At 37.1% G+C, this 13,316-nt stretch overlaps 1 protein-coding gene across 2 annotated transcripts in view; it reads right to left on the bottom strand.

The window, feature by feature from the left end:
• The window catches only part of LOC106470527 (serine-rich adhesin for platelets-like), a 77,559-nt gene that overhangs the window by 31,472 nt on the left and 32,771 nt on the right, over positions 1–13,316 (bottom strand). For both annotated transcript variants that reach the window (XM_022399133.1, XM_022399134.1), the window contains exon 2: positions 677–4,465. In XM_022399133.1, coding sequence (XP_022254841.1) covers positions 677–4,465 — 3,789 coding nt within the window. The remainder of the gene's footprint in view (positions 1–676; positions 4,466–13,316) is intronic.

Raw genomic sequence — 13,316 nt, 5'->3', positions numbered from 1 at the left:
CACGGCTGAAAGGACGAGCATGTTTGGTGGGACGGGATTCGAACCCGTGACCCGCAGATTCTAGCCTAACATTGTTTGTTTTATTATTTTGGCGTAACATGGCACGTATTGTTTAAATATTCTAGCCTAACATCGTCTGTTTTATTATTTTGGAGTACATAGCACGTATTGTACTATTATTCTAGCAAAACGTGGCTTAACATTTATTATTATTCTAACATGGTATCGTCAAATACTTTCTTATCACTCTTTCGACAATAACAGTGTGTAAATTAACATTTACATTGTTTGATATGTCATGAATTTTACTATCATTGTAGCACTCTGAAAGACTGCATTATTGATTTACATATTTAACACCATAATTGTAGCGTGTATTTTATTAATTATGAACCTTAATATTTATTTAAGTTTTCCTAATTACCGTGGAATTATATAACGTTAGATTCGAGTTCTTGAGAAAGCTTAAGTAGTTATCTGATTATTTTGCTTTGTACAATTTATTGAGCGTTCAAATAATTTAAGTGGTTCATTACTATTTATGTGTTCCTCTCCTTTGAATTGCCGTGTTGAAAATGTTTCCAGGAGAAGCGAATGTTTAAATGAACTCATGGAGTTATTTATTAATTAATTCATGCTACAAAGTATTGCAAATGTGTCTATTTTAATACTTTACCAGCATCCTTTTCTTCGTCTTCAAGAATCCCAGCTTCTACACTTGAGATGGCGTTGTCCCATCTTGACTGACAAGTGTATTTATGTCCTTGTCTTCCATATTGTTCATCGAATGTATGTTTTGATGTTTCTCTGTTTCGAGCTTTTCGAATCATAGGCTGAACATTGTGAATTGAGGGTTTCCAGAAGTGTCTTTCATGACCAACAGATGGCGCTGAAAGTTGGTCCTGCTGAGTGATCTTATCACCACAATAGTTGCATATATAGCTACGAAAATCTTTTCTAACATATGATGGCATATTTAACACAGAACATCTGTTTTGTGATTTTTCTAGTATTAGACAATGATGAGTGTCAGAGTCCTCTGGTGTTACTACAACTTGTCGTGGCTTTTCTCGGTCTCTCCGTCGAAGTCTCATAATCTCATGGTACACAGAAGTGTGCTTTGGTATAGCACCTTCGTTATCACGAGAGTGAGTAGTAGATGTAGAATGAGAACTCTGGTTATCTGCTGGAGCAGGTGAATCAGTCTTACTTGACGTCACCTCCGAAGGGATGTCTTTATCTGTATCGATGCTTTCGGAACTTTTCGTGGGCGAAACGCTAACTCTTGGCTTTATTTGGTCGAGTTCCGAAGGACATATATCCTGGATGAAACCTTCAAAGTTGTCATCGAGTTCTTTAATTTCGTCAAACTGATACTTATCCATTTCGGACCTAGGATCAACACCGTTGTCCAATATGAAACTTTCAGATGTGCTGCTATCTAAACTCGGCGTGGTTGCTTCGGAAAAGACATATTCTGATGAAGATGAAACTTTCTCCACATTTTGATTGGGTAGCTGATCTGATATCTCATCTTTCCTATTACAAACGATGTGAACGTGTTGGTTAATTTGGCCAGCGGAGCTGTCATCATCTTGTGAGGGCCTTTCTGTTAAGTCTCCATATGATACAACTTCTTCAGAGATTTTAACTCTCTTTTGCGTCGTTTTATCAATTTCTATATTTGATTCCTGATCTAACACTGGGTTTGGTTCGATTTCTTGTGAATCAGAGTCAGTCATGTTTTCCAGTTGGCATCCTAGAGAGTCGTGTAACGATTCTACCAAATCTCCTGAAGTCCCATCACTTCTGTTTTCAATTACAGTCGTTGCATCTTGCATACTAGAGGGGTCAGGGGAAGGTGCCAGTACAGGAGTGACGTCACCAGTATGATCACATTCGTCTTCTATAGCAGCTTCGTAGATTGGTATTTCTGGAATTTTTCCAAGTTCTGAGTCGGAACTGGAAAATTCTTTCTTTGTTGATTCTTCAGACGAGTCCACATGATCTGTCGAATTATTACTAGAGAGAAGATGTATAATTGTGTTTTTGGTTACCGTGACGTACCTAACTACATGTTCTGATTTCTTTCCTCCGGCGAATGGTTGAGTTCTTTTTCTTCTACGTAAGCCATGACTGTTAGAAGATAATGAAGAATCAGTTTTACGACATCTTGTGGATGATGAACTGTTATTATTACTCACGATGGTGAGTTTTACATCACGATTCTCCCTTTCTTGATTTGAATGTTCATTTGCTGTAACATACTCTGAACTTGCACTGATTTCTTCGCACTCTGTTTCACTTCTGTTAGACAATTCGCTTCTGATGGCAAAGTTAGAGCTGCTGGTTGACATGTCACTGCGAGATGTTTCTTGTTCAGTGAAATGGCTGCTAGACGACTCACTATCAGGAGAAACAATACCATCACTGTTTGTCCCACATCCTGTGCTATCAAATTCAGGTATATCCTCGTACAGTGAACACGTGGGTGTGCTTATAGTTGTTCGTGGAAAACTTTCACGTTGTAAAGTAGCATCTGTTGTCACAGATGGTGACTCCTGACTTTGTTCTAAAATGTATTTCACAGGAGCGCTTTGATTGAGAAGATTCAGGTTAGTCCCTGTGGCGTATCCTTTAAAGCTTTTCTGAACACAGTCTGCCAGTTCTCCACCTGTCTCGGAAACAACAGATATAAAATCGACATCTTCTTTGGAAGAGCCAATTGGAAGCAATTTTATGTCCAATTCCTTTTGTTTGATTAACTCCTGACTGTTTTCGTTTTTCTTTTCACCATCGGCTCTAAACGTTTCTTGGTCTATGGACTGTTTTTTAAAATAGCTTACGAGAGAATCGTGAAACTTTTTGTGAACTGATTGCTGAAGTAAGTTTCCATAAGGGTCACACAACCTTTTCAAGTAATAACTTTTTGCACTTTCAAGAGATAACTTGCGACAGAGCGTTTTGTGATGTTGCTTAACATCTTGAACACTGCATGAATCTTTACCTTCTTCTTTGTTTTGTTCAGAAGGATGGTAGGGTTTGAAAGACACCATTATTTCTGCCTCACTATCTGCATCAATGGCTCTCTCTTCCTGAGCAATCTTCTGTTTAATGACACTTAGAAACCGATGTTGCTTAGTAGTTAGGTCCACCTCTAATAACTCTTCTTCGCTGTCGTCTTTGTCCAACTTATCACAGGACGAATGAGTTTTATTCAGTACACTAGAGCTGTTGTATTGACTTCCGTGATGCCATTGTTCAGGTGGAGCTGTTGCTCGAGGGGATAAAGTTAAATATGCAGGAATTGCGAAACGAATGTTAACTGAGGCATCAGTTTGTGTTGCTTGCGCCCTCATGGGGGCTTTTTTTTGTCTCCCCAAAATGTTGCATTTGCTATTAATCTGTGATGACTGGTTAGTTAAAAGCCTGTCATCTCCCATTTCAATTGAAAACTTCAGTGGAGTATCTAATAGACGCTCATGTGACCTATTTTGTTCTGAATTGGGTGTAGTATTTTTTTGAGCATTTACTATGGAGGTAACAGAAACGGTTTCATTGTCTTCAGTTTCTATTTCACTAATTGTGTTACTGCGGACTAAAGAAGACGAGTCAAAACTAACATGCTTCTGTTTACGTTCATCCACAGATAAATCTGGAGTTTTGGAGATCCTTTTCTCGACCTGAGGTCCCTGTGCATCCTCTTTTCTTTGAAGATCTTCACTCAGTGAGTCCACACTTTGGCTTGGTGTGAAACTAGATCCATCTTTGCTTCCCAGCTGTAGCTGGTAAGGTCTGGTAAAACCCAGCCCTCTATTAACAGATTTACTATTTGCACTACAATGACTAGAACTCCCTAGACTTCCCGAGCTTTCGAAATTTGGACTATTTATCTGATTCTTTGTCCTTCCACACTCGTCAACTAGCAATGCCAACCGAAATTTGGAGTCTGAAAGACAGACAGATTTCGGTCTTCGACGAAAACTAGTCTCGAGAAATTCATCATCATCATCAGAGAAGTTTCCAGCACCACTGAGTCCAGGATGATGATTCGACCATGTACTGGAACTAAAAGAAGGTAAAGGTCTGTTGAGTTTCTCTTCACTAGAGGCTCTATTCTTAGCAATGCAAGAAAAAATCGAGGAAGTACTGTCACAAAAAATATTTGACTGTCCCGCCAAACAACTAAAAAGTCGATTTCTTTTAGCATTTTCTAAGACTTCCAGTTCTTTCTGGGTAATGCAATACTGCTCCCTGATGTCTTCTCTGGAATAAATAGGGTGCCCTTTTTTGTTGCGGAGAAGACTTACCTTCTTTTTCACCATGTTATCATCTGAATCATAGATAATAATGTCTGCCGACAAGTCCACTTGAATACTTTCATCCACAAGGTCAAATGAAGCCGATTTGAAAGACAAGGGCGTGCTGGAGCATAGAGTTAGTCTGGAATTTCCCAAGGAGTAAACTGTAAAATGAAATGAAAACACATAAATAAGATAATCCTTTCTGAAGCGATTCAAAACTAATTTAGATCGCAAAGCTTCTGCCTTTACAGCACTGCCCTTTAGAAGAAATCTCTACTTGGCGTGTTTTTTTTGTTATATTATGGAATTTCATGCAAAGCTATTCGAGGGCTATCTGCGCTAACATTCCCGAATTTATAAGTGATAGACTAGATGGAAGGCAGCTAGTCAACACGAACCACCACTAACCCTTGAGCTACTTTTCTCCAAACAAAAATTGTGATTGACCGCCACATTATAACGCTCCTCCGGTTAAAAGAGCGAGCAAGTTCGGTGAAGAGATTCAAACTCGTGACCCGCATATTGCGAGTCGAGTGCCATAACCACCAGGCCATACCAGGCCCTACTTGACGTGTGTAAAGTCACCCAGAACTAAACACTGAAAATAATATTTTCAGCCTGAACGGTACCTTATGCGCTAATCTGATAAATGGCTGGGTGAAAGACCCTAGGGGTGAGATATATTCATCCCTAATTCTGCAAAGTCAAAAGTCCTACCACTAGATGGGATATGAACCTGGGATTTACTGTCACTTTTATAACGCGTAAAAAGTTAAAAGTGCAGATCGTATTCGATAGTGTCAGGTGATGAACCCCGAACACTTCGATACGTAATCCGGTACGCTTACTATTAATCCACGCCAGGTCCTAGACAATCAATAAAGTTTTTTTTTAAATGCCCATATGACCAAGCTAAAGTTCAATCACATACGTATATTTTAACTCCACTAGGGTACCAAATAGAGGTCAATTTAATTTCTACTTAACATTCTCCGAAATGACACACACATAAATGACAGAGTATACAAAACACTTTCATTTGTTGAGAAAACTTTTATAACGTCGAAAATAATTGTTTTCTTAGTATAGTTTCACGAAACAATCATCGGGATTTGGAAGTTTAGGATGACCTATTCATAACACTTAAAGTTATATTAATTTTCTAGTCTTATCAGCCTCTTTCATTGCTTTAAGAAATGCAACCAACACACATGGTCCCAAAATATATGAATCGTTAAAAACCTCTCTCTCTCTCTCGACATTGTACAAGAAAGTAGTTCATTCCACATTTTTAACTGCGCGATTTTCACTTTCTCCAGTCCCTTGGTGAGACAGCGTACGTTTACGGACTTACAATGCTAAAATCAGGGGTTCGATTCCACCTGGTGGACACAGTTCTTTTAGCTTTCATGAGAATGTTTTAGCAAAAACAAACAGAAATGTAAGGTGCTCAACCCGATACTGTTATTTTTTCTTAAAAGACGACGACTGCGAGTTGTTTTGGTGCTTTTATGAACAATCTAAATTAACTTATTTTCATCCTAAACCTTCATTTATCTTTCTATAAATTGTATATATATATATCCGCCACGTCCATTCATGCTCTATCTGACGGCTGTACATCTTGACAATAGCCCTGTAACGTAGTTTCCATTGAAAAAAAAATCCATCGTAAGGTTGTTATATCCAAAACACATCTCTCCTTGCATGCTTTCCATAATCCATCTAATGTACGAGAATAACAGTTTCCTAGGCGCTGTTTCAACAATATGACCTCTGTATGTAATAGCATGATATATCGTGGAATCAGCTTGTGTACAAATGACTTATGTCGTTTTTTAAGTCAGAGATCCTTCATTATTATCTTACGTACTGTTGTCTGGAACAAGTAGGTTATCACCTGTTTCAAGACGTTGCACTTTATCACAGTTGGGGTACGACTTGTTGAGAGTTCTTTTTGAAAATCCTGGTACCCAAGTTAATTCTATTCCTTTGTTTTCCAATGTCACTAAGTACAAGGGATATCTCCGTCTTAGAATTTAAAAATCCTTAAAGGTAGTACGATCTGAATGTATGAATATTTTACTATGAACAGGGCTATGCACAGTAATACAATATCCTTCCTCAAAACGATCAGTTTTCGGGGGCATCACACTACCTACGAAACGAAAACATTATTGAAATGTAGTTCTGATACATTCCGTTCTACTGCGACTTTTTGCAATTTGTGGTTGTCACGTGACCTGCTAACTCGCATACTAAAAGTCGTTTTAACATAACGTACTTAATCCACTGATACCCGAAACGTTACTTGTTGAATATTCAACACAAATATGCAAATACTTAATTTAACGTAAAAAAAAATTAAGGTTATTAGCCTTTTTATGATCTAAAATAGACATTCTTTGAGCTAAAGAACACAAAATTAAGAAACTTGTGAACTTCATACATAATGTTTCACTTTTATCTGTCTGGAAAATCGTTACGAATTTGTAAAAAAAATCATAATTACTTAATTACAATTCTTTATATTTATTGCATGCAGCTCAAGTGCGAAATATCTGTTGGTGTGATATATTTATTTGTTTTTAACGTAAAGCTACAAATGGGCTATATGCACTGTGTCCACCGTTGGGAATTGAACCTCGGATTTTAGCGTTGTAAGTCCTTAAACTTACCTCTGACCCACCGAAGGACATCCGAGATATTTCATTTGCAAGAAAACACAGTAGTACTAATATGGCCATTCCGTACCTTCCCTTGTAAAATCGCCAGAAGGTTAAGACGCTTGACTCGCAATTTGAGGATCGCGGGTTCGAATCCCCGTCCCACCAAAAATGCTCGCCCTTTCAGCCGTCGGGGCGTTATAATGTGACGGTCAATCCCACTATTCGTTGGTAAAAGAGTAGCCCAAGAGTTGGCGGTGGATGGTGATGACTAGCTGCCTTCCCTCTAGCCTTACACTATTAAATTAGGGACGGCTAGCGCACATAGCCCTCGTGTAGCTTTGCGCGAAATTCAAAACCAAACCTATTCCTTGTAAAATCAAATTATTTCATTCCACATAATTAGTTTAATTTTGTACATTTCTACGCTTTTGTAACCTATTAAAATCCGTAAAAAACGTTTACCTTGTTTTATAATTTCAAGAGTAGCGATCTAATAAAAAATGCGGAACTGGCTTAAAGAGGTTGTTTATTTGTTTAGTCTTTCGTGTATTTACAAATTAGACGGCGTTACGACTATTATCAATATTTGTTTTATTTACATTTCTTTTCACTGCAGGAAGTCTGACACGAAGAAATGAGTCATTACAGAAATTCAGGAAGACGGATTCACATCTCTTGCAGTCAGTAATGTAATTTTCAATAAGGTAAAACTGTTAACCTCAGATTATGATGATAGTTTCAATATGATTATGGCAAGCAAAAGTTATTGAGTTATCATCAGAACCAAATTTGGGTAGTTATTATCGCAGGCCTTTTCTTATTAGTTATTACCAGTCAAAAAATGTTATGGCAGTAGTGTTGAAACCATAAAGAATCTAACGATGTTCAGTCGTTCCATATGTGATTATATTTTTCAAATGATGCACACTTTGAATTAGAAAGTACTGGGATTAATCCGAACTAAACATCTATCAGCCAGATGGAAGTTGAAGAAAACCTTTCTTTTAATTTTAACTCACTTTAAACAGAAACCACCCATTAATTTCTACAGAAACGTCATTTCTTAAATCCCCTGCTCTCGCAATGAATCCTAACATTTGAGAAACTGGTAGACGCTTTGATGAACACCGACACCATATCAGACTCATGAAAACACAAAATTCGATTATTGGAGAACATGTTATAGAAACAGAACACAAGATCCACTGGAGCAGTTGCAAGATTCTTGACAAATAACAACTTTGGAAAACATTGAAAATCAAAAAATCATTTTACATCAGCATAAACAAACCAAACTTCGACAGAACATTTGGAATTGAAGTCAGTCTATGGTCTATGGCAGCTATTTTGGTGTAAAGTTAATAGTTTATAGAAAAACGATTAATCACCAAGGGTGTTCGAAGATTAGCAATCTTCCTTCACCATGCTCGATGTTAAAGATTAGAAGTTTGTAAAGTGGTCGTCGTTCTAATGGGCCAAGTGGGCGAAAAAATGAATTAAAATAAAAATCGTAATATTGAGACAAGTGGGCAGAATCGAAGGCATAGCAGAGGCAGATTGAATTGAAGTCAGCAGTCTCTCCGAGGTCCGCGTGTAAACAGCTCTCCCTGAGGTCCGCGTTCTGAGCGTATACAGAGACAAACGTGACGACCCGTAATATCAAGATGAATCAACTGCCACTATCATTGACTGTTGGTTCCCATAGAGAAAATTCGTAAGTTATCACAAATACGCATTATCTCTCAGTCAATTCAACCATCCGTGGATTTTACCACGCGTCAAAAGTTAGTAAATCCAGTTGGTTGCATGAACCGTTATCCAAAGGATCTCATGTGTTACCTATGAATTGAACTATAATTAATTTCACATTATCTATACTAAATTTACTAAAGAAAACGTATATTTTGTTTTTTACTCAGATAAATCAGAGTCATACCGCATGTGCTATAAAAATATCGCATGAAATATAATATATTTTATGTTATTCTACTTTGCACCTAATACACATTTCAGGTATTAGTTCCCCAGAAACTATATATATATATATATATACACACATATTTCCTCTTCTGTAGTGAATAACTGAATATAAACATTTTCAAAATTAAGCATTAGAAGTTAGCAAGAAATTGGAATTTTTGGTTTTTCTATAAACATAAACAATAAACATAGACATATGGAAAACTTCCCGGTTATTGTGACATGTGATAGACAGAAAGTATACTTTCTTCGTTCAGGTTGTTAGGCTGAATGAAGTATTGTTGTCTCTTTCATATAGTGAAGAGTCCTGAAATCTTCATGAACTTAACAAAGATACAGTGGTTTTATCTGTATAATTGATTAGCGGCCCTAGTAGCTCAGCGGCAAGTCTGAAGGCTTGTAACGCTAAAAACCGGATTTCGATACCCACGGTGAGAACAGAATAGATAGCCGATTGTGTAGGTTTGTGCTTAACTACAAACAAACAAAGGATTGTTTTTTTGTTTGTTTGTTTTTTGATTACGCACAAAGCTACACAAGGGCTATCTGTGCTCTGCCCACCACGGGTATCGAAACCCGGTTTCTAGCGTTGTAAGTCCGCAGACATACCGCTGTGTCACTGGGGGGCCAAACAAAGGAAACAGTTAGAGTTTTAAAATGAACCTTCTGATAATACAAACTTCCCGACCAATAGTAAATTGACAAACAACGATTTATGAACATAGTGAAGTGGTTTTATTTGGGGTAACAATCTACATGTGTCGCAGTATATAGTAAGTTCCCCAAAATAAAACCACTATAGTAAATTGACAAACAACGATTTATAAACATAGTGAAGTGGTTTTATTTGGGGTAACAATCTACATGTGTCGCAGTATATAGTAAGTTCCCCAAAATAAAACCACTATAGTAAATTGACAAACAACGATTTATAAACATAGTGAAGTGGTTTTATTTGGGGTAACAATCTACATGTGTCGCAGTATATAGTAAGTTCCCCAAAATAAAACCACTTTATTATGCTTATAAATCGCTGTTTGTCAATTTACTATAATATTAGCATCATATGCTTACGTACACACGATTCCCAACTGAATTATCAACCGTAAATAAAGCATCCATTCACTTGTCTTTCGTAATTTTTTTTCCATATATGTTTAACATCTTTGAAACATCAAACACAGCCCTCAAATACGAATCTACAAACATCAATATTATACTTATTTCAATTCATATGACTTGTTTGTTTGTTGGGAATTAAGCACAAAGCTACACAATGGGCTATCTATGCCCCGGTTTCTAGCGTTGTAAGTCAGTAGACATACAGCTGTGCCACTGGGGGGAACTTCATATGCTAAGTTGTTTGTTTGTTTGTAATTAAGCACAAAGCTACACAATGGGCTATCTGTGCTCTGCCCACCACGGGTATCGAAACCCGGTTTTTAGCATTGTAAGTCCGTAGACATACCGCTGTGCCACTGGGGGGCATGATAAGTTGCATCAATACTTCTTAGCAAAAGTAAAAAATATATACAAGTTTCATCAAATACAAAAAACAAGGCATACGAAATTAATTCAGATATATAATATTTTATTTTTCGTAGCTCTTTACGCAATATTTTGCTCCGTAACTTATTTCTTTAATTTTAAAGTTGTACATACAAGCAAAAAAAAAACGTGGCTTTTAATGGATCCAATATCGAGAAGGTTCTGGGGGCTTTCATGCAAAACAGCAAATGGGTTTAGAGCTAAGTCTACTCTTGAATTTACTTGAAAATACACTTCAGCACTTAAAGTATTATCGTGTTCCATAGTCTTTACTGTACTCCTTTCAATGCTCTGTCTAATTGCCAAGTTTTACGATCATAGTCGTTTCACTTTCTGACGTCAAGATAACTTACTGCAAAAATTTAATTCATTTTAAAATTCACCCTGAAGTCTGAAGATGAATATACACTAAACGTAAATGGCTTGCTCCTTCGACAAATATATACATATATATATATATATATATATATATATATAAGCTTAATGTATACTTTCTGTACATGTAGTGCATTATCTATGCCACGGTTTCCAGCGTTGCAAGTCCAATTGTGTTGCTTTGTGCTTAACTACAAACAAAGGAGCCAGTTAGAGTTTTAAAATGAACCTTCTGATAATACAAACTCGCGCGAAGTATCGAAAACGTATACATAAATCACAAATGCTGTAAAAAGGAAGCTAAGTCTATATTTCCATATCTTACTGTTACTAAATCTAGATTTACACAATTTACTGTTAACTAAATATACTTTTACACAATTTACTGTTAACTAAACCTACATTTACGTAACTAATTGTTAACTAAATATACATTTACGTAACTAATTGTTAACTAAATATACTTTTACACAATTTACTGTTAACTAAACCTACATTGACATAACTGTTAACTAAATATACAGTTACATAATTTACTGTTAACTAAATCTGCATTTACATAATTTACTGTTAACTAAATCAGTGCGATAAATGTGTTGTCATGTATCATTACAATAAGCTCCTTCAGAAGAAATCACATCAATAATTATTTGTTAAAGAATAAATAAATAAATAAACGTAACAGTCCCGAATGGCTGTGAAGAAGTAGGTCTCTGTAATGTTTGTTTGTAATTAAGCACAAAGCTACACAATGGGCTATCTGTGCTCTGCCCACCACTGGTATCGAAACCCGGATTCTAGCGTTGTAAGTCCGGAGACATGCCGCTGTGCCACTGGGGGGCTCTCTCTGTAATGTAACGAATAATAGACCTTTTTCTCTCTATTCGAAAGTATTTAATCATATTTTCATTGTAGAGGCCCGGTATGGCCACGTGGTTAGGGCGCTCGACTAGCAATCTGAGGGTCGCGGGTTCGAATCCCCGTCCCAACAAACATACTCGCCATTTCAGCCGTGGGGGCGTTATAATGTTACGGTCAATCCCACTATTCGTTGGTAAAATAGTAGCCCAAGAGTTGGCAGTGGGTGGTGATGACTAGCTCTCTTCCCTCTAGTCTTTCACTGTTAAATTAGGGACGGCTAGCGCAGATAGCCCTCGAGTAGCTTTTCGCGAATTTCAAAACAAACCAAACAAGTCATTGTAGAGTCGTTGTTCTGAGTATTAAGCTATTTATTAAGCCTAAATACATGCGAGTAATACTACTACTACTACTACTACTTCTATCCCATGTTTGTTTAATATTTAAATACTATAGAAGTCACTGGCTACGTGTTATAAGTTTGAACTGAAAGTACAATTAGCGGTGTTTACAATGGTAATTTTCTTTGTTTAACGGTTGTGATCTTACTTTGAGTAACAACTAGCACTGATTGAATTTGTTTATCTGTTTATTGGATTTAGCGCAAAGCTTCTCGAGGCCTACCTGTGCTAGCCGTCCCTAATATATTAGTCTAACAGTGATTCATAAACTTTTGTGACCCTCGCACCCCTCCCCCCGCTACAAATGTGCATTAGACATTTCTTCTTGGCGACATTTGGGGGGAAATAGACATTGTATAGGCCTCTTCCGCGCACCCCTTGGACACTCATTTGGCACCCCTAGATCAGAAGGGAAGGCAGTTAGTCAACACCACCTGCCCCATTCCCTTGGGCTACTTTTTACCAACGAATATTGGAATCAACCGTCAAATTATAACGCCCCTACGGCTGAAAGGGAGAGCATGTTCATTGGTGGGGCACAGATTGTATAATATATGTTTGATCTTTTGACATTTAAGATGAAAAACATTTTCGTGTGTTCTGCCCGTTTTGTATTTGCTTATTTGTTGTTAAGAAAGCTGCACAATGGCTGTCTGTGCACACCTCAGGAATCGAATCCCGAATCTTAGCGTTATGCCACCGAGGGGACTTGACCATTATGTGATGCTATTGAATTGGCTGGTTACATTACCTACAGCCACGCGTCATTAAAAAAAAGCACACACACATAAAACATTTCAATGAATTATTAATCTATTTAACCTTATTTCTAACATTAATTATAAGTTGTTGTTTTGTTCATGGAGTCCCTAAAAATGTATTACCACAAGTACGTGATTTTATAATAATTGACATCAAATAAATATAACAAAACAAGAGATCTCCAGTTGAAATATGAATACAATTAAGGGTTGTTTATATTATTATACCCAGAAACGTCGAGAGTCAGCAGGGGCCCCGGGGCAAACATCCTCGCCGGACCCCCTTTCTCTCTCTCTCTTTTTTAACATTTTCAATAATTTATTAAAAAGAAGATCCTAAACAAGCAACAAGCTCATAAACCAGACAAAATCATAGCAGCAGCCGTAAAAACTTTAATAAAGTAACAACAAATATCTATT

The sequence above is a fragment of the Limulus polyphemus genome, unplaced genomic scaffold (genome assembly GCF_000517525.1).
Source record: "Limulus polyphemus unplaced genomic scaffold, Limulus_polyphemus-2.1.2 Scaffold4065, whole genome shotgun sequence".
Classification (NCBI taxonomy): Eukaryota; Metazoa; Arthropoda; class Merostomata; order Xiphosura; family Limulidae; genus Limulus; species Limulus polyphemus.
Note: the sequence above shows the minus strand (reverse complement) of the source record. Positions and strands in the feature narration are given on the sequence as shown.